A 26,308-nucleotide genomic window follows, 5' to 3' on the forward strand; every position below is an offset into this window, starting at 1 on the left:
AATAATGGAGGATGACACTAGCAAGGCTGGGGTGCGCTCTGAGTACATGGTATAGTTCCCTGTCTCATCTGAGGAAATGGAAGAGGTGATTCCTACCCCTCCACTTAGAACTGAAGATGAACTGAGATTTAATATAAGAAATATGCAGAACATGGGTGACAAGATTCAAGACAGAGATGTTGCAATTTCAAAAAAGAGAAACTTGGAAGGTAACTGCAACTTTAACTCATTTGATGTGCTTTCCAATAATGATCTTATGATTAGAGCATCTAAAATGGGTGTGATTATCCCTGATAATAATTTCTCTACTATTGATATCCTGAGAGAGTTGGAGAGGGTCAGAAAATGTGACAATAACAATAATCATAATTCCGATGCCGTGATAGATGAGAAAACAATGTTTATAACTAATGGGAAGGGGGATAAAACACCCATCAGTTCTGATTGGGCTGATGGGGAGGAGGACTTAGAGGAAAACTTTATCCTTGTGAGGTCCAGGAAGAAGAGAAATCCTAAAATACAGGTGGCAATATCCAGGCCTTTGACCAGGAGCCAGAAACCTGATTTAATAATGAAGAAAGAAAAATCTGGCAGCCCTGTCCATAATACCAGGGCCACCAGAGGGGAGAGGAAAAAGAAACCTGGTTAATATGATTGGTCTTTTTTGGAATTGTAGGGGGCAGGAAAGAAAGGGATGAGTTCCTGCCTTTCCCATATTATTAGAGATCATTCCCTTGACTTTGTTTGTCTGCAAGAGACTCATAAGAAGAAGTTTCAGGATGGTTATTTTAGGAAAATTGACCCTTGTACTGCTTTTGATTGGGAGTGGATCCCATCTATGGGAAAATCTGGGGAAATACTGTGTGGAGTTAGAAGAAAGAGATTTGAAGTGGTTGCTTGGAGGAAAGGCAAATTTATCCTCCAAGTTAATGTATATGATGTCAATATTAAGAAAATTTGGACCCTATGCAATGTATATGGAGCAGCCCATGATAAGGACAACCATGAATTCCTCGTTGAATTAGCTGACTTTTGCGCTCATGTACAAAACCCCTTGTTAATTGGGGGTGATTTTAATATTCTTAGGCATGAGGGAGAGAATAGTATTTTTCCTTTTATTGCCATTAGCTAAGATCTTTATAAAATTCAGTATACTATTCACTCCACGAAGGATAGTATATGGGCCGAAAAGATCTTTAGCAATACAAGGAAAAATACTAGGCCGGCACCTGGAAATTTATAAAGATCTTTTCGGGCCGGCACCTGGAAATTTGCTCCAGGTGGATCCTAATATATGGGGGGTGGAGGAGAAGTTAAAAGATGAGGGCAATGAAAATTTATGTAGGCCGTTCTCAGAAGAGGAAGTCAAAAATGCTCTGTTTGGAATGAATAGCAACAGGGCCCCTGGCCCTGACAACATTCCAGCAGAATTCTACCAACACTGTTGGGAGATTGTGAAGGGTGATATTATGAGGCTTTTTGAGGCTATGTATGAGGGAGCACTCGATGTTCAAAGGCTAAACTACGGGGTCATTACTCTGATTCCTAAGATCAATGGTGCGAACAAAATTCAACAGTTTAGGCCTATTTGTTTACTTAGATGCCCATATAAGTTGATCACAAAGGTGTTAGACAACAGAGCAGCCCCCTATGCTGACATCTTGTTTAGCAAGCACCAAAATGCCTTTATTAAACACAGAAATATCATGGATGGGGTGCTTACTTTACATGAGATTTTGCATCATACTCATATTAAGAAGAGAGTTGGCATCATTATTAAACTTGATTTCGAAAAAGCTTACGACAAGGTCAACTGGGATTTCTTGCTTAAGTGCCTTGAGATCAGAGGCTTTGGTAAGATTTGGTGCGGTTGGATGAAGAAAATTCTCCACAATGGCACAGTTAGTGTAAAGCTTAATAATACCTCGGGGCCTTACTTTCAGAGCCACAAAGGGGTGCGGCAAGGAGACCCGGTGTCCCCTTTCTTGTTTAATATTGCTGCCGAGTGCTTGTGTAAGATGGTACTGCAAGCACAAGCAAACGGGTTAATTGATGGGTTGGCCTCGGATTTGGTAGATAAGGGAGTGGCCATTCTACAATATGCAGACGACACAATCATGTGCATTGAACATAACCCTGAAAAAGCGCTCAACCTGAAACTGTTGCTGTATATGTTCGAACTCATGTCAGGACTGAAAATTAACTTTCAGAAAAGTGAAATTCTTAGTGTGGGAGGAGATGAGAATATTTTGAAAGAACATGCTGATATCTTTGGCTGCCAGATTGGGCATTTCCCAATGAAATATCTTGGCGTTCCTGTTAGTTATTCGACCCTGAAGGGCGTAGACTAGGAATACCTAGAGGCAAAATTTGTCAAGAGATGTGAATCTGGACTGGGAAGTAATGCCTCCTTGGGGGGCAGGTTGACTTCATTGAATGCTAATATTTCCAGCATTGCTTACTATTATATGTCTATGTTCCTTTTGTCTAAAACCATCATAGAGAGGTTGGATAAACACAGAAGGAAATTCTTCTGGCAGGTGACTAAAAACAGAAAGAGATACTACCTGGTTAGATGGTCAAGGGTCTGTAGATCCAAGGAAAAGGGGGGTTTGGGTGTGAAAGACCTCCACAGGCAAAATATATGCCTTTTGGTGAAATGGTGGTAGAAACTTGAGATGAAACAGGGGCTTTGGCAAGATATTATCAGAGCCAAATATTTTGGTAGAGACACGGTAGCCTCGGTTAAGGGGAGAATCACTGACTCTCCATGCTGGAAGGCCATTATGAAAGTGAAAGATCTATATATGGTTGGGAGGAAAGTGGTCGTGCATTCTGGTAACATAGCTAGGCTATGGATTGATCCAGTTGGCGACCAAGCTCCATTTGCTGAACAATTTCCCCAGCTTTTTGCCATCTGCAATAATCCTGATTGTGTCGTGAAGGATTGTTTGGATGCTAACCCTATCGCCTTCTTCCAAAGGAGATTGAACTCTGAACTTAATGAGCAATGGAAGAAATTGGTTTTGATGGTTAGGGAAACCTGTGTATCTACAGAAAGTGATAGTATCAAATGGGGCCTGGGTCCCAAGCCTTACTATACCACTAAAGCTCTATATACCTATCTGGAAAGAAACATTGCTGGTTGCGATTATCGCTGGATATGGAAAGCCCGTATTCCTTTGAAAATTCAAATTTTCATGTGGCAGCTATCGCAAGATGTGGTGCTGACCAGAGATGTGATGAAACGTCGAGGATGGAAAGGGGAACCCAAATGTTCCTTTTGTGGGGAGAGAGAAACCTCCCAGCATCTTTTTTTCACTTGCCCCGTTGCCAGGGTTACCTGGAGAGTAGTTGGATGCATGTTTGGCACATATTTATGCCCTAACAACTTGTGGCAAGCATTTTTTTGGTGTTATACTTTTTTCCCGGGTGGCGATGTCTTTTATACGGTGGGCATTGCAGCTCTATGTTGGGCTATTTGGACCTGCCGCAGTCGAGCTACTTTTGAGCACACCCCTCTCAAAACCCCGTTTGGATGCATTTTTTCTGCGTGTGCACTTCTTTGTTACTGGGCAGGACTGATGAAGCAGGAGGATGCGGCGAGTCTGAGGGCTGGAGGAGCTCTGCTGAAGGACAACACGTCTCGCATGATGAGGATCTGCGCAACGGCGCACCAGGATGAAGGAGTGCGCTGAGAAAAAAGATTGAGAAGAAGGAAGAAGATCTGCTGCGTCTTTTTGCTTTATTGCTTTTGGTCAAGATACCTATTTCGTGAGGTTGCCGTGGAGCATGTTGCTCTGATGTGAGCAGTGGTCTTTTGATAAATTGTGAGTTAGATGTTGGGGTTCTGGATTTATAGTATCGTCGGGTTTTCGCCCCGTGGCGAATAATCTCGATAGTGAGTGCTTATGGTGGATTTCCGGCGATGCTTGAACCCGCTTTCCTTTTTCCCGTCCTATTTGCTGAACTTGGTTGTATTTTCATTATGTTCAAGTAATGGAAAGGGGATTCGCCGGTTCAAAAAAAAAAGAAACAACAGCTACTGCCTGTGCGAGTCGGCGAGCAACAAGCAGGCGGGAGAGCAGCCGAGGAGGGTAGGGCGGCGGGCCGGCTGGCCGGCGGCGCAGCAGAGGCGGCGGCCGCCGCCGGGGAGCACTGCCGTGCGGTAGGGGCCTGGTTGGGAGGAGCCGGGAGGGGGAGCAACGGAGCGGGGGCAGGGCGGTGGGGCGGCGCCTGGGCGCTGCTCCCGGCTTTTGTTGGGTCGGAAGTCGGAACCCGTTTTGTCCGACCGGGCCGGGTCCGTCAGACGAGCCGCGTCCCGCTTCCACGGCTCCACCCCGTCTAGCCCGAGCACGACTCCCCACCTTGCTCCACCACTCCGCAACTCCGTCCACCACCGCCTTCGCCGCCGGCCTCCGCAGCTGCAGCCGCCCTCCGTCGGAGATCTGGGCTCATCCGGTATATATTCATCACCTCACCCTCTCTCCCCTAAACCTCCGCCGATCCGTGCGATCCCGCGCTATCCTTACGCCCTCGCGCTCACGACTAGATCCGGCGCGGGCGATCGGAAACGAAACCGACGTGGACAGCGATGTTCAGAATTTCGATAGGGTAGCTCTTGCTTAGCATTCGGTGGTGGTTGGGAAATGACCAGATGGACGGATGAGTTTTGCATAGCTGTAGATGATTTCATTCGTAACTCGCTTACTTAGCTTTGCAGATCGAATGCATAGACTAAATGAATGTCAGCTCAGTTCAGTTGGATGCTGCCTGAGCAAACCACCATAGTCATAGGTACAGATCCCATTGGAGCTTGAATGAACTATGCTGAATTCTGATCATCTTCGAAAAATTCCTTTTCCCCTTGCTCGGATGTTGACTAATCAACTGCTGGCAGTTTGTAAAGATCAATGCTGATTCACTTGGAGCTTCCATCTTGCTGTCATTCTTAAGCTGGTGCTCTTTAATTTTGTAGCAGGAGTGCTCAGCTGATTTCACGAGGATAATCAAAGGGGACAAAGTACAATAGAGTGCATGGTTGTTTCTAGCAATGAAGCGCTTTGTCTACATAAATGACGAATCGTACCAGAATGACTACTGTGATAATCAGATTTCTAACACAAAGTATACCTTATGGAACTTCCTGCCCAAGAATCTATGGGAGCAATTCAGGTTCGTATTTTCTATTAGCATTCATTCTGTAATGACTTCAGAAGTGTGAGTACATTTCTGGCTTTCTTGGTGGAGAAGCCCTGACTGAAGTTGTGTTGTCTGTACTTTGTAGAACTAATGCTTGATTTGGTGTTTCAGGCGTTTCATGAATCAATATTTCCTATTGATAGCATGTCTCCAACTGTGGTCACTTATTACTCCTGTAAATCCTGCAAGCACATGGGGCCCACTTATAGTAATTTTCGCCGTTTCGGCAACCAAAGAGGCCTGGGATGACTACAATAGGTACATTTCAGACAAGCAAGCAAATGAGAAGAAAGTGTGGATTGTAAAGAATGGTGCACGCAAACATGTATGTTTTTCTTGGAGGCTTTTTTTGGTTACATTGTAAGCATATAAAATTATTACAAATACCACTTGGATAGGCAGGGAATGCTTCCTTAGGGGTAGAACATGAGACTAGAGCTATGGATGAACCTGTTTATTATTAGCTTTTCTTAATGCCAAGTATTGCAGTAGGCCTTATTATAAAGATGGCTCGCCTGAAAGATTTAGTAAGACCAGTCTAATAATAACTTACCTAGCTAATAGATAAGATGGCAACTAAAGAGATAAGATGCTAACTAATGCAATCTCAACTTGGTTACAGAGTGGCTGCTGCCGCTGGCCCTAGCCAGTGCAGTTGTGGGTGACATATATCGTGAAGCCTTTAATTGTATTATGCAAATAATGTAGAAATGGTGTGTGTGTATCCAAATTTGAAAATAATTTGTTTGAGATGTCTGATTTTCTTGCAAACTCAATACTTGTTTTGGTTCACACTGTTTAACACTATAGATGTAGATCAAGATGCATACCTATTTGTCAATAACCACTACTTTATGTTTACTTTTTGTTGTCATTTCCAAGTGTATGGACTGGGTACTATTTTGAAACTTACACCTGTGATATGGTGTTCTCCAATTCTTTTATGTAGATTCAAGCACAAGATATCCGTGTTGGTAACATAGTATGGATTCGAGAGAATGAAGAAGTTCCATGTGACCTTGTTTTAACAGGAACTTCTGAACCACAGGGCGTTTGTCATGTTGAGGTAAAACACGCTGAAGCCAACACTGCTTAAATTCCACCTCCCACCTTTGTTTTATGATTAACCTTCAACTGCATTAACTTTTGGACTTGAGTAACCTAAACGCATTTTGCTTAAAAAAGGGAATTCTGTTGTGTATGCAAACTGATATGCATGCTATATGTCCAACTCGATATTCCAATGTGAAGTGCTGTCCATGTCTAACTTAGTCTGTACGAGAATAGTGGGTATTCTCTCAGCTGAGGTGAAGCATGTCAAGTTGTTCAGTGTTTTTTTTATGTACAAATGATGACGTAGGCATCTTGATCAACAAGAGCCTCAAGTATGGAGTGGTAGACGTCAAGAGACGTGGGGACCGGATTATCCTGGTCAAGCTGGTAGTTGAGGACTTGGTTCTCAATGTTATCAGCGCGTATGCCCCGCAAGTAGGCCACAATGAGAACACCAAGAGGGAGTTCTGGGAAGGCCTGGAAGACATGGTTAGGAGTGTATCGACTGGTGAGAAGCTCTTCATAGGAGGAGACCTCAATGGCCACGTGGGTACATCTAACACAGGTTTTGAAGGGGCGCACGGGGGCTTTGGCTATGGCATCAGGAATCAAGAAGGAGAAGATGTCTTAAGCTTTGCTCTAGCCTACAACATGATTGTAGCTAACACCCTCTTTAGAAAGAGAGAATCACATCTGGTGACTTTTAGTAGTGGCGAACACTCTAGCCAGATTGATTTCATCCTCTCGAGAAGAGAAGATAGGCGTGCGTGCCTAGACTGTAAGGTGATACCTGGAGAGTGTTGTACCCCAGCATAAGCTGGTGGTTGCTGACTTCCGCTTTCGGATTCGTGTCCAGCGGGATAAGCGTGCCAAAGTCGCTAGAACGAAGTGGTGGAAGCTCAAGGGGGAGGTAGCTCTAGCGTTCAAGGAGAGGGTCATTAAGGAGGGCCCTTGGGAGGAAGGAGGAGATGTGAACAATGTGTGGACGAAGATGGCGACTTGCATTCGTAAGGTGGCCTCGGAGGAGCTTGGAGTGTCCAGGGGAAGGAGAAGCGAAGATAAGGATACCTGGTGGTGGAATGATGATGTCCAGAAGGCGATTAAAGAGAAGAAAGATTGCTTCAAACGCCTATACCTGGATAGGAGTGCAGACAACATAGAGAAGTACAAGATGGCGAAGAAGGCCGCAAAGCGAGCTGTTGGTGAAGCAAGGGGTCGGGCATATGAGGACCTCTACCAACGGTTAGGCACGAAGGAAGGTGAAAGGGACATCTATAAGATGGCCAAGATCCGAGAGAGGAAGACGAGGTATATTGGCCAAGTCAAATGCATCAAGGACGGAGCAGGCCAACTCTTGGTGAAGGACGAGGAGATTAAGCATAGATGGCGGGAGTACTTCGACAAGCTGTTCAATGGGGAGAATGAGAGTTCTACCATTGAACTGGACGACTCCTTTGATGAGACCAGCATGCGTTTTGTGCGGCGAATCCAGGAGTCTGAGGTCAAGGAGGCTTTAAAAAGGATGAAAGGAGGCAAGGCGATGGGCCCTGATTGTATCCCCATTGAGGTGTGGAAAGGTCTCGGGGACATAGCGATAGTATGGCTAACCAAGCTTTTCAACCTCATTTTTCGGGCAAACAAGATGCCAGAAGAATGGAGACGGAGTATATTAGTACCAATCTTCAAGAACAAGGGGGATGTTCAGAGTTGTACTAATTACCGTGGAATTAAGCTGATGAGCCATACAATGAAGCTATGGGAGAGAGTCATTGAGCACCGCTTAAGAAGAATGACAAGCGTGACCAAAAATCAGTTTGGTTTCATGCCTGGGAGGTCGACCATGGAAGCCATTTTCTTGGTACGACAACTTATGGAGAGATATAGGGAGCAAAAGAAGGATTTGCATATGGTGTTCATTAACTTGGAGAAGGCCTATGATAAGATACCGCGGAATGTCATGTGGTGGGCCTTGGAGAAACACAAAGTCCCAGCAAAGTACATTACCCTCATCAAGGACATGTATGATAATGTTGTGACAAGTGTTCGAACAAGTGATGTCGATACTGATGACTTCCCGATTAAGATAGGACTGCATCAGGGGTCAGCTTTGAGCCCTTATCTTTTTGCATTGGTGATGGATGAGGTCACAAGGGATATACAAGGAGATATCCCATGGTGTATGCTCTTTGCGGATGATGTGGTGCTAGTTGACGATAGTCGGACGGGGGTAAATAGAAAGTTAGAGTTATGGAGACAAACCTTGGAATCGAAAGGGTTTAGGCTTAGTAGAACTAAAACCGAGTACATGATGTGCGGTTTTAGTACTACTAGGTGTGAGGAGGAGGTTAGCCTTGATGGCCAGGTGGTACCTTAGAAGGACACCTTTCGGTATTTGGGGTCAATGCTGCAGGAGGATGGGGGTATTGATGAAGATGTGAACCATCGAATCAAAGTCGGATGGATGAAGTGGCGCCAAGCTTCTGGCATTCTCTGTGACAAGAGAGTGCCACAAAAGCTAAAAGGCAAGTTCTACAGGACGGCGGTTCGACCCGCAATGTTGTATGGCGCTGAGTGTTGGCCGACTAAAAGGCGACATGTTCAACAGTTAGGTGTGGCGGAGATGCGTATGTTGAGATGGATGTGTGGCCACACGAGGAAGGATCGAGTCCGGAATGATGATATACGAGATAGAGTTGGGGTAGCACCAATTGAAGAGAAGCTTGTCCAACATCGTCTGAGATGGTTTGGGCATATTCAGCGCAGGCCTCCAGAAGCTCCGGTGCATAGTGGACGGCTAAAGCATGCGGAGAATGTCAAGAGAGGGCGGGGTAGACCGAATTTGACATGGGAGGAGTCCGTTAAGAGAGACCTGAAGGATTGGAGTATCACCAAAGAGCTAGCTATGGACAGGGGTGCGTGGAAGCTTACTATCCATGTGCCAGAGCCATGAGTTGGTTGCGAGATCTTATGGGTTTCACCTCTAGCCTACCCCAACTTGTTTGGGACTAAAGGCTTTGTTGTTGTTGTTGTACAAATGATGACTGATGCTTGTGAATTCCACTCTCATAATGTGTTTGATAAGTTTTTTTTTTCCAATTGCCCTCATGTTAGATCAGCATTTTTATCTGGTTTTTACCAGGATAAGAAATGCATTCATTTTGGGTTATGTAGGTGCTCATCCACTTTTGACGGGAAAATTTAGGGAAGGCCTCCGCAGTATATATATATTTTTTCACAATAAAGGAGCATGTTTGAAGGGGAGCCTTGGCGCAGTGGTAAAGCTGCTGCCTTGTGACCATGAGGTCACGGGTTCAAGTCCTGGAAACAGCCTCTTACAGAAATGTAGGGAAAGGCTGCGTACAATAGACCCAAAGTGGTCGGACCCTTCCCCAGACCCTGCGCAAGCGGGAGCTACATGCACTGGGGCTGCCCTTTAATAAAGGAGCATGTTTACAAGAGTATCTACAAACAGGCAGCAAGAATATACACAGCCAGTGCCTACAAAGAAACAGTGCAAAAGATATACAACAGATTGCTCTAGAGAGTCTATCTAGAAAAAGGAAAGGAGTCCTAGACTCCTAAATCATAGAACTGGATGTTTGCGTAGCTTTTATTTCTGTTTCGTGAAATAGTCTTCATGTAACTCGAGATAAATAGTTTATAGTTCAATTCAAATTTTACAGTGTATTGGTAGAACACACTTGTCTCAGTTCACAGTTGCTGAATTGTGATGTGCCGAGCTTATTTCACAATCTGCTGTGGCAAAATAGACACGAAAGGAACCACATGGAAAAATGGACAAAGAGCCCGAGCTAGCATACCACGGAGCGGACCAGGTAGAACACCGCTCCCGCGACGCGCCCCGCGCACGCGTCACGGGGGCCCTCGATCTGCCGCCGGCGAACTCCTCCCCTCCAGCCTCTCCTTGCCCTCGCCGTCGCCGGAGGGCGTCCGCCGGGCGAAGCCCGTGCGACGCGTGCGGCGGCGGGGCCTTTCCTTCCCTCCCCTGTTCGAGGCTGCGGCGGCGCGGGTCAGCCGCTCGTGGGGGCGCGGAGCTCGGCGGGGCTCTCGGCGGCGGGGACGTCGGGCTTCGACGGCTGTTAAGCTGGGAGTGTGGGTGCGTCGTTGGTGGCGGGGTGTTGGTTGGGCTCCCCCGATCTGGATCTCGATCTGCGGCGGGCGACACGGCTGGTGTTGGCGGTGGTGGTCCCACCTGCCGGTGGGCGTGTCTTGTGGGGGTTGGTCGCGGCTGTGCGTCGGCGCCATCCCTCCTTGACCTTGTGGCTCGCCATGATGGACCCTGTTCGGCCCCTTCTGGGTCAAGTCGGTGGCTTTCGGCCGCGGGCTTGGCGGCGTGGTGACTAGCCCGAGTTTCGGTGGCGCGCTCGTGTGGTGGCGCGGCGGCGGGGTTGGCTGGTAGTGGTGCGGAGGCTGCGCGGGCCTGTGCCGCGGCCTTGGTCAGGCGGCGGCCATGGTGGCTGGTGGCGCGGGTGCGTGCCCGACGGCTCCGACGCTTGGAGCTCGCCGGTCGGCGCGGGTTAGGCAGTGGCCCGGGGTGGTTGCTGCTCCGGCCATGGATGGCTCCATGGCGGCTTGGCAAGTCGGCTACAACCGCGGCTGGCTTGTCCCGGCGTCGGCTCGTCCGTAGGCCGCTTGTGTCGGCCTTCGATCTGTCTCCTCGTCGTCCGGGTGCTATTTCCGTTGAAGTGATGGCCCTATCCCAGCGGTGGCCCATCGTTAGTCTTGCGCTAGGGCAGCAGGACCGTGCCCGTCTCGCGCCCGATAGCAGGACCGCGCCCGTCTCGCGCCCGGCAGCAGGACCGTGTTCGTCTCGCGCTCGATGCGGCTGGACAAGTCGATGGAAGCTAGTTTGCCACGGGGTCCGCTCGTCTTTTCGGTTGGGGTAGCGGCGGGTATCGAGTGAGGTAGTGTCGAGGTCTTGGATGCCGGGGCAGCGGCCCTGGTGGTGGTAGCATGGTGCTCATGGGCACAGCCCGTCGCTCGGTGCTGCCCGGCGGCCATGGCCGTGTGGACGGCGTGGTAGCCGGGGTGTGGCGTTCGGTGGCGGTGAGTGTTGGCCGGGGTGAAAACCTGCTTTATCTTCGGACGGACAGGCGGCGACGTTGCTCGTTTCCTTCTTGAAGGCGTCGTCGCGGCTCTCATTGCCCGTCGTGTGGCTCCAGGGGAAACTCTGATCCTCGGATCGGGCGATGGCGGCGCTCCCGTGTTGTAACCTTCCTGAAGACATCGTCTTGGAGCACACGGTTCGTCGTATGTGGCTTCATTTCTTCGCGGTGGCGTGGTCACTGTTGGAGTCCCCGGTTGCTCTTATAGTGCTAGGGGTCGTGTTGCTGCACTCAGCTCCTATGTATCCTGCCTTGTGTGTGTGTGTGTTGTGGTGGCGTGCGTTTGTACCGGGTTGTTGTCGGTCATTGCTTTATATATAAAGCGGGGCGAAAGCCTTTTTCGGTAAAATGGACAAAAGCTGGTCGGAAAAGCTGGATTATCATAATCCTCATAATTCCCCTCAATGTGAAGCACAGCTTTAGTTGTGATCTGTGTTCAAGTCTTTTAAGATTCTTCTGTTCATGTTCAGCCGATACATTGTTAGAATAATTCTGCAGTGTTATTTTTTGTTTGAGTTTAAATGGCAGCTTGGATTTTTCTTTCTATGATATGCAGTCTGACTGACCCAACGTTATTCTTGATATAACTGAGGTTAATTTGATGAACAATATTAGCCCTTCCTGTATATTTTGTGGTAGTCACATTTTAAACTTCATTTGTGATATCCTGATGATTTTATTCCTTCTCCAGTACCTAGCTATATTTTAAGTCTTGTTGTGTACAAAATAAAACACAGTAGATGAATGTCTATTGTAAACCTAACACTCTTGAGTTTTGTTATTTTGTAGACAGCTGCCCTTGACGGGGAAATTGACTTGAAAACAAGAGTAATCCCAACAACATGTGTAGGACTGGACTCTGAACAGTTGCACAAAATAAAGGTTTTGGCATTTTTGTTTCTGCATGCCTATGATCCTGCTTTTATTTATTATTCCTCACTACCTGCATGCATTAATTGAACACAGGGTGTCATTGAGTGCCCAATCCCAGACAAAGACATAAGAAGATTCGATGCAAACATCAGGCTGTTTCCTCCATTTATTGACAACGATATTTGTCCATTGACTATTAATAACACATTACTACAATCGTGCTACTTGAGAAATACAGAATGGGCTTGTGGAGTGGCAGTTTATACAGGTAATTTTTGAATTAATTTTGTCATGACCTTGTCTACCACTACACCAAACGAGATTGTAGTTGAAACATGTAGTATGTTTTTTTACACTCTTGCGTCAGTGTTACCATCAGTTCACTTCATAGTTCATACCCAGTTCTCTCTGGAGGGCAAACATGTTGACAATGTATGTTTGAAGGAAAAACTGTGTCTACTAGATAACACCCTGTGCGTTGCTGCAGAAACTTATAGCAATGAGATTATCATAATAATAATAATTAGCATACATGAAAATAATACCGCACCATGTTCTCACCATATGAACGGTAACAAACCTAGAGGTAAACAGATTGTGGATGCATGTTATATTGCCTTGTGACATTCAAGTTCAGTTATTTGTTGCTGAAAAAATAAAAAATAAAAAATGATGATGTGGAGGGCTTGCATGTGCTTGATTATGTTGAGGGCTTGCATATGGTGGAAAGTGGAAATTGAAAAGTGAAAGGGTTGCATGCGCTTGATGATGTGGATGGCTTGCATGTGGTGGGAAGTGAAAAGTGGAAGGGTTGCATGCTCTTGATGATGTGGATGGCTTGCATGTGCATTTAGATGGGATCATTTACATAGATATTCAGGAATCATTTACTTAGATATATAGGATAAGTAAGATAGAGTTTAACACTAATTACATAGGTATGAACGTGGAACCAGGTGCACAGTTTTCTATTCTAATCCTGACTGATCCATATGACAATATTTGAGAATGTTTATCTTATCTTGATATTTTATTTCTCTTGAGATTATAAGTCCGACCATTTATTTATCTCAACTTTGCAGGCAATGAGACTAAGTTGGGGATGAGTAGGGGAGTCCCAGAGCCCAAGCTTACTGCCATGGATGCAATGATTGATAAGCTTACTGGTGCGATATTCTTATTTCAACTTGCAGTTGTTGTTGTTCTTGGATCTGCAGGCAATGTTTGGAAGGACACTGAAGCTCGTAAGGTAAATTTGATGTCAATCCCAGCTTCCATATTTCTACTGTTAATATATATATTACTATTTCCTAGGAACCTATGATGAATTATCTTGCATAATGCAAGTATCTTCTCACAAACATGTAGCAAAAGTCATGTCTGTGTGCAAGTCTAAGAAACACCTCTTTCCACGTGCTCTACGTTTTAGGACCTGAAGATTATAAGCAACTTTTCAGATTTTCTTTTGTAACTATTGAAGAACATGCACATTCCATATTCCTTAACTGGGGCTATTTCTATGTTTTAGTGCACTTTCACAGGGGATGCCAACCTGAGTACACTTTTCTCTGCATGGTTCATAACCAACCAAAACATTCCAGGCTGTATCATAGAAAAGAAAAGATTTTTAGATTGGCCTTGACATGTATCTGCATTCTAGTTCTGTAAGCCTGGCACTACGGTTATTGTTGAAGCAATTGGGCTTTCTATTTTCGTGGGTTTCTGTAATGGTTTATATGCCTTTAATCATTGAGTTAATGTGCTTTGTGTTCTGGATTGGAGTGATTCCTAATCACCATTGCCCTTAGCCAAATAATCATTTTCATTAGTATTCCTCTTCTTTTCGTCCTTTTTAGAAATTAACATAACAACAGTCTTGATCTTAAGCAGCACTAGCACACTAGTCACTAAGTAGCAATAGAATCTGCAAATTCAAGACGATTTTTTTTTGTTCCTGAAAACCTTTAGCTAAATCGTTATGGTGCAGCAATGCAGATCTAAGAAATGATCGCTAACCCAGTTCTGTAAAATCCCCCCCCCCCCACACACACACATCACCACCTTCCAGATTTGAGGTAAAACCCGCATGAAGAATCTCTAACCCAAACCTCCTAGCAGGAATCAAACACATGGCTTCATTTATTATTGTGTAAGCTCCATATATCTTCATGAATAATATGAGCCTTCTGTTTTCCTTTTCTGCTCCTCTGCACCTATTAGCCTGTCCTTTTGGCGATCATGTGCCAGTTACAGTTATACACTATTTTATATGATTATCTGACAATGCTTTGCATCATTTCTTAGCAATGGTATGTCAAGTATGACGATGATGAACCATGGTATCAGATTTTGGTTATCCCTTTGCGGTTTGAGCTATTGTGTTCAATTATGATTCCCATTTCAATAAAGGTATTACTCTGCCAGTCCATCTAATTCTGACATAATTCCTTCTCTTCTGTTATGTGATTATGCAACTATTTTCTGTCTCATGTTAATAATTTCGTGGTTTAATATTTGCACCATCAAGTTAGTCAAATAAACAAGTCCACCTTTGAAACACAGCTGAGTGCGTGGGGTAAACCATAATTTGAATTTGAATCAAGCAATGGAATAGTCGGAAGACAAACTAAATCCCCATAGCCTCTTAACCATGGAGTCATAGATAAGGGCAAGTTCCCTATCTTTAGACCCTTACCAACGGCAGCACATGACATTTTTGTTTTAGTAGAGTAAAACGGACCTCCACCGAGGTTGATGTCTCCCTCTGTTGAATCAAAAGCATTGATACCGAACTTTTTTAGAGTATGCTATATACTCCCTCCGTCCCAAATTACTTGTCTTGGATTTGTCTAGATAGATGTATCTAGACATGTTTTAGTGTTAGATACATCTGTATCTAGAAAAATCTAAGACAAGTAATTTGGGACGGAGGTAATGGTACATTGCACTGGGTACTAGCAAAGAAGCAAGCATATGAAGATAACAAGGACCCTATCCGTTTTTGCTAGCTGTACTAGTGTTTGAAATCCCATGGTGCTAATGAGTCATGAATTCCCAACCCAGATTAGGATCTCAAAGCAAGTTTATTCAGTGCAAAATAGAAGAAATCTCAACTGAAATACATATATGGGGTTCTGCTAGGGACTTTTTCTTGAGTCAAATTTGAGTTTAGTTTAGAAACCAATGAAGTCCTTGTTTGTTTTAACATAAGCTGGGGGCTACTTAATTTCTGCTAAATGCTTCCTCAAAGTAGTAATACATAGTTGTAAATGCTAATATTTCTTTTAAGTATTTAAAGGAAGTTTTGACAGCAAGTTTTTAAAGGAACTTTCTATGTGTCATGTAGGTTTCACTGGACTTCGTTAAAAGTATGTATGCAAAGTTCATAGATTGGGACGAGGAGATGTATGACCAGGAAACAGATACACCTGCTCACGCAGCAAAGTAAGCGAACATCTGCATTTTTCTTGGAAAGTAAAATGTTTTCCCTTTTTTTTTGTTTTCTAAATCTAATCATCTCACATTAACTTTCAGCACAGCAATTAGTGAAGACTTGGGACAAGTTGAGTATATTTTGACAGATAAAACTGGGACTCTGACTGAGAACAAAATGATCTTCAGAAGGTGCTGTATTGCGGGCACCTTGTATGGGAATGAAAGTGGAGACGCGCTTAAAGGTCATATGTAATCTCTTATAAAGATTTTCTTCTTGATGCTGCCAGTAAAAATCTCATAAACTAGGGCCCTGATCATGTTTGTTAAAATGATTGTCTGTTGAAGTATGATTTCATTAGTGAGCTTAGCATTGAATTCAAGCGGTTGTGAATAGTAGGGTGTGTTTATTCTGGTCACTAAGTCTCTAAAGGTCTTGTTATTAACTAGTAAATCGCTAACCATGTCTTATAAATTACTTTTCTGCTGAATTTGGTTAATTGCATCCATCCTCTTAAAAGCAGTATTGATGTAACCACTGTGTACTGATGTCATTTTTTCTCTGTAGATGTTGAACTGCTGAATGCTGTTGCCGATAATTTGCCCCATGTCATTAAATTCTTGACAGTCATGGCACTTTGCAATACAGTTATTCCTATAAAAAGGTTATATCTTTGCCTGTGCGATAGTGACACTCCGCAATCCATCTTCCTTCCGTTTACCTTACCTTTACCTGTTTTTTGAACTTCAGTCCTAGCGGAACAATATCATATAAAGCTCAGTCCCAGGATGAGGATGCTCTTGTTAATGCAGCATCTAATTTGCATGTGGTGCTTGTCAGCAAAAATGGAAATAATGCTGGTAATTTCTGTACATTTCACCATGATCTCCTGACTTGTAATTGTTCGTTTCTTGTCCTTGTGGTTGTTATGGATAAATAATAAGGAATGCTTTAAGCAGAAATTCACTTCAACAGACGGGTGATTCAATATGAGATACTTGACATTCTAGAATTCACCTCTGATCGGAAAAGAATGTCTGTTGTAATATCGGATAGTCAAAGTGGCAAGATTTTCCTCTTATCCAAAGGCGCAGATGAGGCTATTCTTCCTTTGGCTTATTCTGGTAATCACCCTTTTTTGTTCTTTATTTATTGACTTGGTTTCTTACTCTGCATATGGATGCTAATCCATTCTGTCTTGACTCTTTGCCTCTCTAGAAGCATATAACATAGAAAACTACATAGCTTTGTCAGCAACTCAATCATTTCCACATGCGTTGACCATTAGATTTAATGATCTTAATTTTTCAGGACAGCAAATAAAGACATTTGTTGACGCGGTTGACAAATATGCTCAGCTGGGATTACGCACACTCTGCTTGGGATGGCGTGAGCTAAGTTTGGAGGAGTACCTAGAATGGTCTCGGTTATTTAAGGAGGCCAACAGCGCGTTAGTTGACCGGGAGGTAATTATCATACTCCCTCCGATCCATATTAATTGTTGCTGGTTTAGTACAACTTTATTACAACCTTAGTTCAAAGCTGAGACACTTTTTTCCGATCGGAGGGAGTAGTAGTTATTTTCTTTATTTACATACGTATATACTGAAACTAAAAACAGTAATGCTTCTTTTTCGCAGTGGAAAGTTGCTGAGGTTTGCCAGAAATTAGAGCACACCCTAGATATACTTGGTATCAGTGCGATAGAGGATCGGCTCCAGGTGTTGCCTTTGCTTTGATTTCCTCTCTTGTGAAGTATGCTAATATCGTTCATTTGTTTTTGGCATTTTCTTACCCTGTGTCCCTGTCTTCTGGCTTGTTCTGACTATAGGATGGTGTGCCAGAAACTATTGAAATACTGAGACAATCAGGAATCAATTTTTGGATGTTAACTGGAGATAAACAAAGCACTGCTATTCAAATAGCTCTTTTGTGCAATTTAATTTCTTCAGGTAGCTGTCCTTTACTGAATAGTTTCACTACCTAGAAGATTCTTTGGGTTCATCACTTAATAGTTTACTGTTTATTTGGGTGTTGCACTGGTGGTATTAGGTGGAACTTGCCAACCCACTGCACAACTATGAACTATCTCTGCCTATTGGTTTGAAATTTCGTGTGATGAAGCTCTCTATTACTTGACATGTGACATTCTAATCTTCTATGTGACTAAGCCCATATATTAGATCAAGAAGTAAAACATGACATTAATAAGATTCAAATCATATAAAATGTCTGATGGCACAAATTTCAGGTAGATTATTGATTCCACGAAATTGCTCTCTCTCTGTGTGTGTAGGCGAAGGTGTGTGTGCATGCGTGGGTGGGTAAAGCAGCACAAGGTTGTGGAAGAGCAATTCCACCTTGCTGCTACGAAGTGTACAGCACAATTGTTGAAGGAACTACTTCAGCGTGCTGCGCTAGATATCGCTCGAGGCAAATATAGACCGATATGGCAGCAGGAGTTCACAATCCAGAACTCCTAGTGCACAAGATCTAGTCCAAGATCTTAGATAAGAACACCAAGTTCTATTATAGGTAGTGGGGTACATAGTCTGGTTACAAACTAGCGGTGAGGACCTCTATTTATAGGCTTTGGAAGCCTTCACATCTCAACTTCTACTTATAGCTAGAACACAATAGGAAACATTACTTAAGATACAATATTCCACCCATAGCTAGAAGACTCTAGAGAACAGTAGCTAAAGCTAAGAAAACAAGCAAGTACTAGATTGGAGTAGAAGTATCTAGAGGTAGTCAAATGGATTACACTTCTGATTTTATTTTTATTTTCCTTCTCTATTGTTCCTCATCAGTGGGGCGATTGCACTAGTTTAGGTGCAATAACTCAGTTTGAACGAGGGTCCTTTAATACAAAAAAAATCATGTCGAAGGGAACTAATAAAAGACGAAACTGTTGCGTGACTTTTGTTCCATTGTCTTAGAGCCCAAGGGTCAACTCTTGTATATCAATGGGAAAACCGAAGATGAAGTTGCCAGGAGCTTGGAAAGAGTTCTACTCACTATGCGGATAACTTCTTCTGAACCTAAGGTTAGTTAACTTGTTGTAGGTAAAAATAATTAGTACCCTGAATGCCTTTCGGTGAAATAACACCCTGAAGAAATTTATTATATTCCCTTCATGTCACAATTCATGTCGTTTTGGACATTGGCAGGGTCTCCAAGGCTACACTTTGCCCATTGATTTCTGTTAAATGTGTTTCTTCAAATAAAATTATTTTTACAGTATGAAAGTATATTTTATGGTGGTTCTAGTCTTATCAATTTGGTATTGTAGATGTTGGCAAAATTTTCTATTTGATGGTCAAACACTCAATATGTTTAACTAATGACATGTATGTGACACGGAGGGGGTATTCATCTTTTGTTTAATTTGTTGATGTAGTTTTTTGCTTGGAGCAGGAGTTAGCGTTTGTTGTGGATGGATGGGCTCTTGAAATTATTCTAACACGCTACAAGGAAGCTTTTACGGAACTAGCAGTTCTTTCAAAGACAGCAATATGCTGTCGTGTTACACCTTCACAGAAAGCACAGGTAATTTTTTGCTGCTGGAATTTTCATGTTCATGTGAGCCAAGTATATAATCACTATTGGCTATTTGATTAATAGACCTAATAAGTAAAAAAAATTGCAATACATCAATTGTGTCATGTCCTTTCTAAATGAAAAATGGAAAAGAAGAGAGAGAGAATCAACTGGTGGATCTCCATGTCTTTGTTTTGAGGAGGAGGCTATGCAATTACCTCCTTATTGTCTAGCCACTGAGCAATTATTTCATGTGTTCTAGTATATCACCCACAGCCAGTAATTTATTCTGTAAGAAGCAGATCAATGTGCACGATCACTCATAATATAACCATCTGTAATCTACCTGGGCCCTATTTTTCCTATTCAATATTCTGCATATTCGCCCGGATTTTTTCTCCATGTGTTGATCATCTTTCATTTCTGGGTAGCTTGTCAAGCTTCTAAAGTCATGTGACTATCGAACTTTGGCAATTGGCGATGGTGGGAATGATGTCAGGATGATACAGCAGGCTCACATTGGTGTAGGGATTAGTGGTAGAGAAGGTCTTCAAGCAGCAAGGGCTGCTGACTATAGCATCGGCAGTAAGTCGTCTTCATATTTGACCTTCATGTTGTCACTATTTTTACATTGATTACATTATTGCTTTGTAGAATTTTCACCTCATCTCGCTTCTATACAAAAAACAAGTTCAATCTACCACGTCTTGTCATTTTTTCTTCATTCTTCTGGATAATAAATTGATTCAACAATTCTGGATAATAAATTGATTCAACAAATGCACTGACCAAATGCCATTGGACCTTGGTGTTGTGATTGTGCCCATTATGTCCACTTTTTAAATTTTTGTCCATGCAAGTAATGAAATGAGTCCCACATGCAAATTAATAATGAAATGCCCCCCCCCCCCTCTCCTCCATTCCTTCTCTCCCGTGATACCACTCCCGTTCTTCCTTGCCGGTGTCTCTCCCTTGACCGCTGGATGTTTGGTTGCGGAAGTGGGACATGGGAACATTCGCTTCTGTGGTGGAGCTTCAAATCGATGGGTGTTAACCAGTTGGTAGTACTGACTATTGTTTTTTTTTCTCGAGAAAATGCAAAGGGCTTTTGCATTTCATTGCATTGAAAAGATGGAGTTTTGATACAATCCTCCTGGGAGGTTAGATACAAGTTAGTGCACGTCCCAGGTGGGCGGCAGAATGACGCGTAGGCCGTGGGCGCCCGCTCTTGCCCACTGCTTGGCTTCCTCTTTGATCTTCGAGACCAGGACCTGAACCAGGGGCTGGGCGCCCTCAAAGATGCATTCGTTGCGCTGTTTCCAGATCATCCATGGTGTCAACAGAGCAATGGAGGCTAGGCCCTTACGCATCAGTGTTGGCGTGTTTTGCCTTGCCTGCAGCCACCAGTCCATCAATGAATCTTCATGGCTTGGCCCTGCAGTGGTCATCCGTAGCCAGGACAGGATTTCGTGTCAAGTCTGCCTGGCGAAGGGGCACTCCAAGAGGAGGTGGCGCATCGTCTCGGGAGGCTTGGCTCGACGCGGTCTCCAGCATCAGCCAAGGTACTGACTATTGTGATGCGAGCAATTTGGGAAGAAGTTGGCTGGAGTGGCTTCACAGTGGAGAGGGTGCATGATCGTCTTTGTACTCAGCGGCGACGAAAACATGAGCGAGAATGGGGTCGGAAGAAGAGCTGTAGCATCAGCGAGATGAGGAAAGGCTGTTGTTATTGGCTAAACGTACTCCCTCCGTTCCAAAATAATAGAAGTTCTAGGATTATCCTAAGTCAAGCTTTTAGAAATTTGATCAAGTCTATAAACAATCTACAAAGATCTACAATATCAAATCTAATAAAGGCAAGTTCTACAGGACGGCGGTTCGACCCGCAATGTTGTATGGCGCTGAGTGTTGGCCGACTAAAAGGCGACATGTTCAACAGTTAGGTGTGGCGGAAATGCGTATGTTGAGATGGATGTGTGGCCACATGAGGAAGGATCGAGTCCGGAATGATGATATACGAGATAGAGTTGGGGTAGCACCAATTGAAGAGAAGCTTGTTCAACATCGTCTGAGATGGTTTGGGCATATTCAGCGCAGGCCTCCAGAAGCTCCAGTGAATAGCGGACGGCTAAAGCGCGCGGAGAATGTCAAGAGAGGTAGGGGCAGACCGAATTTGACATGGGAGGAGTCTGTAAAGAGAGATATGAAGGATTGGAGTATCACCAAAGAACTAGCTATGGACAGGGGTGCGTGGAAGCTTGCTATCCATGTGCCCGAACCATGAGTTGGTCGCAAGATCTTATGGGTTTCACCTCTAGCCTACCCCACCTTGTTTGGGACTAAATGCTTTGTTGTTATTGTTGTTGTAGGTGTTGATATATTTTTATATAGACTTGGTTAAAATTACTGAAGTTTGAGTTAGGTCAAATTAGAGCGGAAGCCGCCCTCTGGGCTGGGGCTGGGGCCTCAGGCCTTCGGCTGGTACTCCCAGCCACCTGTGACGTCCATTAAAACCTTTGTATTCCTCTCTATAAACCGTCTCCTAGGAGACATGTAACTTTTTCCCTACCTTTTCAATGAAAAGAAACACAAGTCTTTGCGTTTTCTTGAAAAAGAGCTTCAATTATTTCGGAATGGAGAGAGTAGCAGTTTGATGGCCTTGCACCATGCGATCTAGTCATGGACGTCTGCGGCAAATCTTAGAGGTGCATTTGACTGATAGATTAAGCAGTCGGAGGAAGAGGAAGGCTATTCCGTGGCAGATGGGACCTATTTTTTTTGTAGCGAGAGCAGGGGTATTTGCCTGCTCCCAAGTGTACATGGCAAGTTTGTACTGGACAGTCCTGGGTTAAATGTCCTTACAAACCACCTAAGGGGGTTAAGTGGACAAAAATCAATACTTCAGGAGGGATAATAGATGGTTTCATTCCTGGAGTTGTGTTTGCTCTCTCCTTAAAATATCACTGGGCCATGTTTTAGTTTCTTGAGATGTTTCACATGTAAATGGAGCTAACAGAAGATTTAGCAAAGCCAAAATTATATCCCAAGCTGTGTTGAACGTCTGAGCTGTCACAAAAAAACAGGTATGAATAGGTACTTTAATATGGCGTAAATAGCAAATGCAATCTCTGCTGCCCGGTGTATCCTAAGGAGTTGCATCAATGAAACTCTCAAGTATACTTATGAGGGTATGTAGGCAATACCTTTCTAAAGGCAAGAAATTACAAGCAACCCTACTACTCCCTCCGTCCCATAATATAAGAGTGTTTTGTGTTAAAACACTCATATATTATGGGATGGAGGGAGTACTAAATAAAGATAACATGCTATGAGGTATGTATATGAACCCTGTATCTAAAGAATACATCTGAAGGGTTTAAAAGAATAATCAGAAACTATTGGACAACTTACTACACGATGATGTGCATGACAATGAGAGCTTCCCCTGAAATGCTCAAAATACAATCGAAGTTGTGGGCAAGAGTTTGATAATATGTTGTCCCTAGATAATTTTCGTGTTTTATGAAATTTCTCGATTGATGGTCTCATAATTTGACCACATAATGGTTGGTACACTGAAATTTCTGATGGCTTTCTACTTCTGCTTTTCCTTCTTGGCAGAGTTCAGGTTCTTGAAAAGGCTCATTCTTGTCCATGGACGATACTCATACAACCGTACTGCCTTCCTTTCACAGTATTCGTTCTACAAGTCATTGTTAATTTGCTTTATTCAGATACTGTAAGTCACGACGAAACATCATTTTGGTCGCCTTCTTATTTTACCTTGAGCTCTTATATGTAATATCTTTCTCATATTCCATTTCTCGTTAAAAGCATACAGATAATAGTTGCTCTTGTCAGCATTCTCATATTATATGCATGCAGTTTTTCTTTTGTTTCAGGTATTGCCGGAACAAGTTTATTCAATTCAGTTAGTTTAATGGCCTATAATGTCTTCTACACAAGCATTCCTGTTTTAACTACTGTTCTGGACAAGGATTTATCTGAAAAGACAGTGACACAAAACCCAGAAATTTTACTATACTGCCAGGCTGGAAGGTTAATTTATACCTCCTTTCATTTGTTGTTGACGGCTTCCACAAGTTCTATTTGTCCTGTTAGTATATGCAATAAATTATCTGTAATTTTTTAGAATCAAGTTTGTGTTGCCTTCACTAATATGTACATATTTTTTAGGCTTTTGAATCCAAGTACTTTTGCTGGTTGGTTTGGTCGATCGTTATATCATGTGAGTACATCTTTGTCCCCCCGTCCTATGCTTCTAGTCTGCAAATGCCAGTTGCAAAAAATATGAAAATAAATTTCATGCATTTCACTAGAATTTGTAATGCCCATGCACAGGTGTTGACGTGCCTGATGAGAGCTTCTTTTCTTGGTTGATTTCAGGCAATTGTTGTTTTCTTAATCACCATTCATGCTTATGCCAATGAAAAAAGTGAGATGGAGGAGTTGTCAATGGTTGCTCTCTCAGGAAGTATTTGGTTGCAGGCTTTTGTCGTGACACTGGAGATGAGGTGAGAAATCAAAACTTGAATCATAATGCTTATAACAACGTCTACATTGTACACTGTACTTGTTCTGATCTGTCTTTCCATTTTCCAGTTCTTTCACTTTTCTGCAGTTTCTGGCAATATGGGGAAACTTCGCTGCTTTCTACGTCATAAATCTCTGTATCAGCACCATACCAACTGCTGGGATGTACACCATCATGTTCCGCCTTTGTAGACAGCCGTCATACTGGATAACAATGCTGGTAAGCATCACTATAATGTTCTTTTGCTTGGTTTATTATTGCACACACGATCCTCATGACGATGCGATATCAATGTTTCAGCTAATCAGTGGAGTTGGCATGGGTCCTGTATTAGCTCTGAAATATTTCAGATACACATACAGTCCGAGTGCGATTAACATTCTTCAGAAGGCCGAGCGATCTCGTGGGCCAATGTACACCCTGGTAAATCTGGAGTCTCAACTCAGATCAGAGCAAGACAATTCGACCAACTCCATTTTGACAGCGCCAGTAAAGAATAAGAACTCAGTTTACGAGCCCCTACTGTCTGATTCTCCTATGGCATCCAGGAGATCACTAGCATCGTCATCATTTGACATCTTTCAGCCAGCTCAATCAAGGGTTCCTGCTGCTTATCCCAGAAATATTAAAACCAGTTAACCTTTGGTTGTCATTGTAGCACAGGTTACATATACCTTCGACAAAGAAAAATGGAATGACAAATAATAGAGGTCAGTTGAATTAGATGTGTTGTATAGCTAGTAGAAAAAAAAGGTTGTGTTGTATACTTGTATAGCGCCGTTAAGGACTTGCTATATATTGCCCAGAATATAAATGTGAAACTGATTAAATCTACCTGCATTTTACTCAAAATGATAAAAAAAAAGATTTCTTGCAAAGATGAGGCTAATGATACTAATATGGCTTTATATATAGTAAATTAATAATTAATTTTCTCCTCGGTAAACTTGGTTAAAGATTCAGAAGTTTGACTTTCCAAAAAACTAATGCACCTTATATTTTTTTTACTTTGAAATGAGGGAGTAATAATTTGTTTGGAAGAGAAAATTATCTAAGTTGCATGATTCATTACCTTTCAAAAAGTTGTTTGAGTGGATGCAAACAATATAGAAGGGTCACACTTGTGCATGTAAACGAAAGCCTGAAGATAAAATGACTGATTATGATATGTGCACTTTCTTGAACTAAAAACATGACATTTATTTTGGGACACGGGGAGTAGATGCCCCCAAGAATGTTGTTCAAAATTAAAAAAGAGAGGCCATTCAGGACTAGCCCTTGGAGGTGTATTTTCATAGAAGAAAATCACTTTACATCAATTGGTTGTATCCATTCGCGGACTACACAAACAAATTCTTGAGGTTGCAAATTTGAGATATCTTGGAATAGTCTTGTGGGCTGGCTCAAATTAATAATGAAACAATAAAATACCTGCATCGTGTCGGATGGATCAACTTGCCACGATGACGCGCAGCGTTTGTTAGCAGTTTATGTGTATGGCGCGCCACCTGTGACGGCAGCGGGCTGGCCGGAGAAGCTGCACGGCCGTCCTAGCCATGACAGGTTCACGGTTAGGCGAAGCTGGCGTCGAGATCGTCGGTCGTTCCCCTCTCATTATTCCTCACGGGCACGGCACAGGCACCGCACCGCCGGCGATATGGCTGTGCGGCGTTAACTCTGCCTTGGTACCTCTTGGAGATTTGGTCATTTTGAGTGCATTTGTTCAACGTAAGTATCTTATTTCAGGTACTCCCATGGACATAGAGCGGACCACCACTGGGAGGAGAAAAGCAAAACAAAAAAAGCTTGAGCATCGTATAGTAGGTAGGCTGTTGGTGGGTCGATCCATGCAGGGATTAAAAGCCTTGTCTGGCCATGGCCGGGTTTTAATCTCGGAGGTACACGCTACACGGCCGGCAATGAATACGAACATGACTAATGATGCAGACCAACTGTTATGGCACCGCCGATTTCTTTGGAGGCCATCATCAGCATTCAGTCATGGCGTTAATGGCGCCAGCAAGCCCAGCTTGGGTCGTCTCCTCCTTAGGCTGGTCACAGTGGGAAGTAACTTATACTAGTATTATATGCATGACATTAATCTAAGTTATTATCTTCATAGTGTAAAGTAACATAGTAATAGTGTTATAGATGGCTGCATTTATTAACTTATAGACGCATATTGTCTTGAAAAGCGCTATGTTACAGTAACATATTATATTACTATTTATCATTAATTACTTGCCACGTAGGCAAAAAAAATTCGAAGTGTGTTATGTTACTACTAAGTTACTCTCACTATGACTAGCCTTAGACTAGTCACAATGAGGAGTAACTTAGACTAGTAACATCACATTTTACTAGGTTATGTTACTACCTTCACAATGGGTAGTAACATATGGGTGTCGTCATGTTATGGTTCATTTATTAGCCTATAGACTCATATTGTCTTGTTTGGTATAGTAACTATCTAAGTTATCACCATCACCTCTTTCATCATTAAATATGTGCCACATCAGCAAT

General features: G+C 43.2%; 1 protein-coding gene across 2 annotated transcripts; it reads left to right on the top strand.

Annotated features, from left to right (window-relative positions):
- The first annotated feature begins 4,211 nt into the window (after positions 1-4,211).
- ALA2 (aminophospholipid ATPase 2) lies at positions 4,212-24,619 on the top strand. 2 transcript variants are annotated; one of them, XM_048699869.2, is made up of 25 exons: positions 4,212-4,461; positions 4,982-5,175; positions 5,314-5,527; positions 6,152-6,268; positions 12,171-12,263; positions 12,348-12,522; positions 13,337-13,503; positions 14,559-14,663; positions 15,601-15,698; positions 15,789-15,931; positions 16,255-16,351; positions 16,438-16,547; positions 16,647-16,811; positions 16,999-17,153; positions 17,328-17,408; positions 17,519-17,639; positions 18,630-18,736; positions 19,108-19,239; positions 19,662-19,815; positions 22,852-22,969; positions 23,116-23,289; positions 23,428-23,479; positions 23,638-23,765; positions 23,854-24,004; positions 24,086-24,619. In XM_048699869.2, exons 2-25 carry the CDS (start codon positions 5,054-5,056, stop codon positions 24,422-24,424), a joined length of 3,318 nt encoding a protein of 1,105 aa, XP_048555826.2. In that variant the 5' UTR covers positions 4,212-4,461; positions 4,982-5,053; the 3' UTR covers positions 24,425-24,619. The 2 variants fall into 2 exon arrangements, with proteins under 2 accessions (XP_048555826.2, XP_048555825.2); XM_048699868.2 differs by having other exon boundaries at positions 4,214-4,461; positions 4,979-5,175.
- Positions 24,620-26,308: the final 1,689 nt, after the last annotated feature.

Source organism: Triticum urartu, chromosome 2A (assembly GCF_056163025.1).
Source record: "Triticum urartu cultivar PI428250 chromosome 2A, HENAU_Tu73, whole genome shotgun sequence".
In the NCBI taxonomy this organism is placed as follows: Eukaryota; Viridiplantae; Streptophyta; class Magnoliopsida; order Poales; family Poaceae; genus Triticum; species Triticum urartu.

Bases quoted from the DNA above. Each gene is read 5' to 3' on its own strand.
- ALA2 (XM_048699869.2), top strand. From the start codon at position 5,054: ATGAAGCGCTTTGTCTACATAAATGACGAATCGTACCAGAATGACTAC. The intron at 6,269-12,170 runs GTAAAACACGCT...GTTATTTTGTAG, and splicing joins AGGGCGTTTGTCATGTTGAG to ACAGCTGCCCTTGACGGGGA. The intron at 13,504-14,558 runs GTAAATTTGATG...ATCATTTCTTAG, and splicing joins AGGACACTGAAGCTCGTAAG to CAATGGTATGTCAAGTATGA.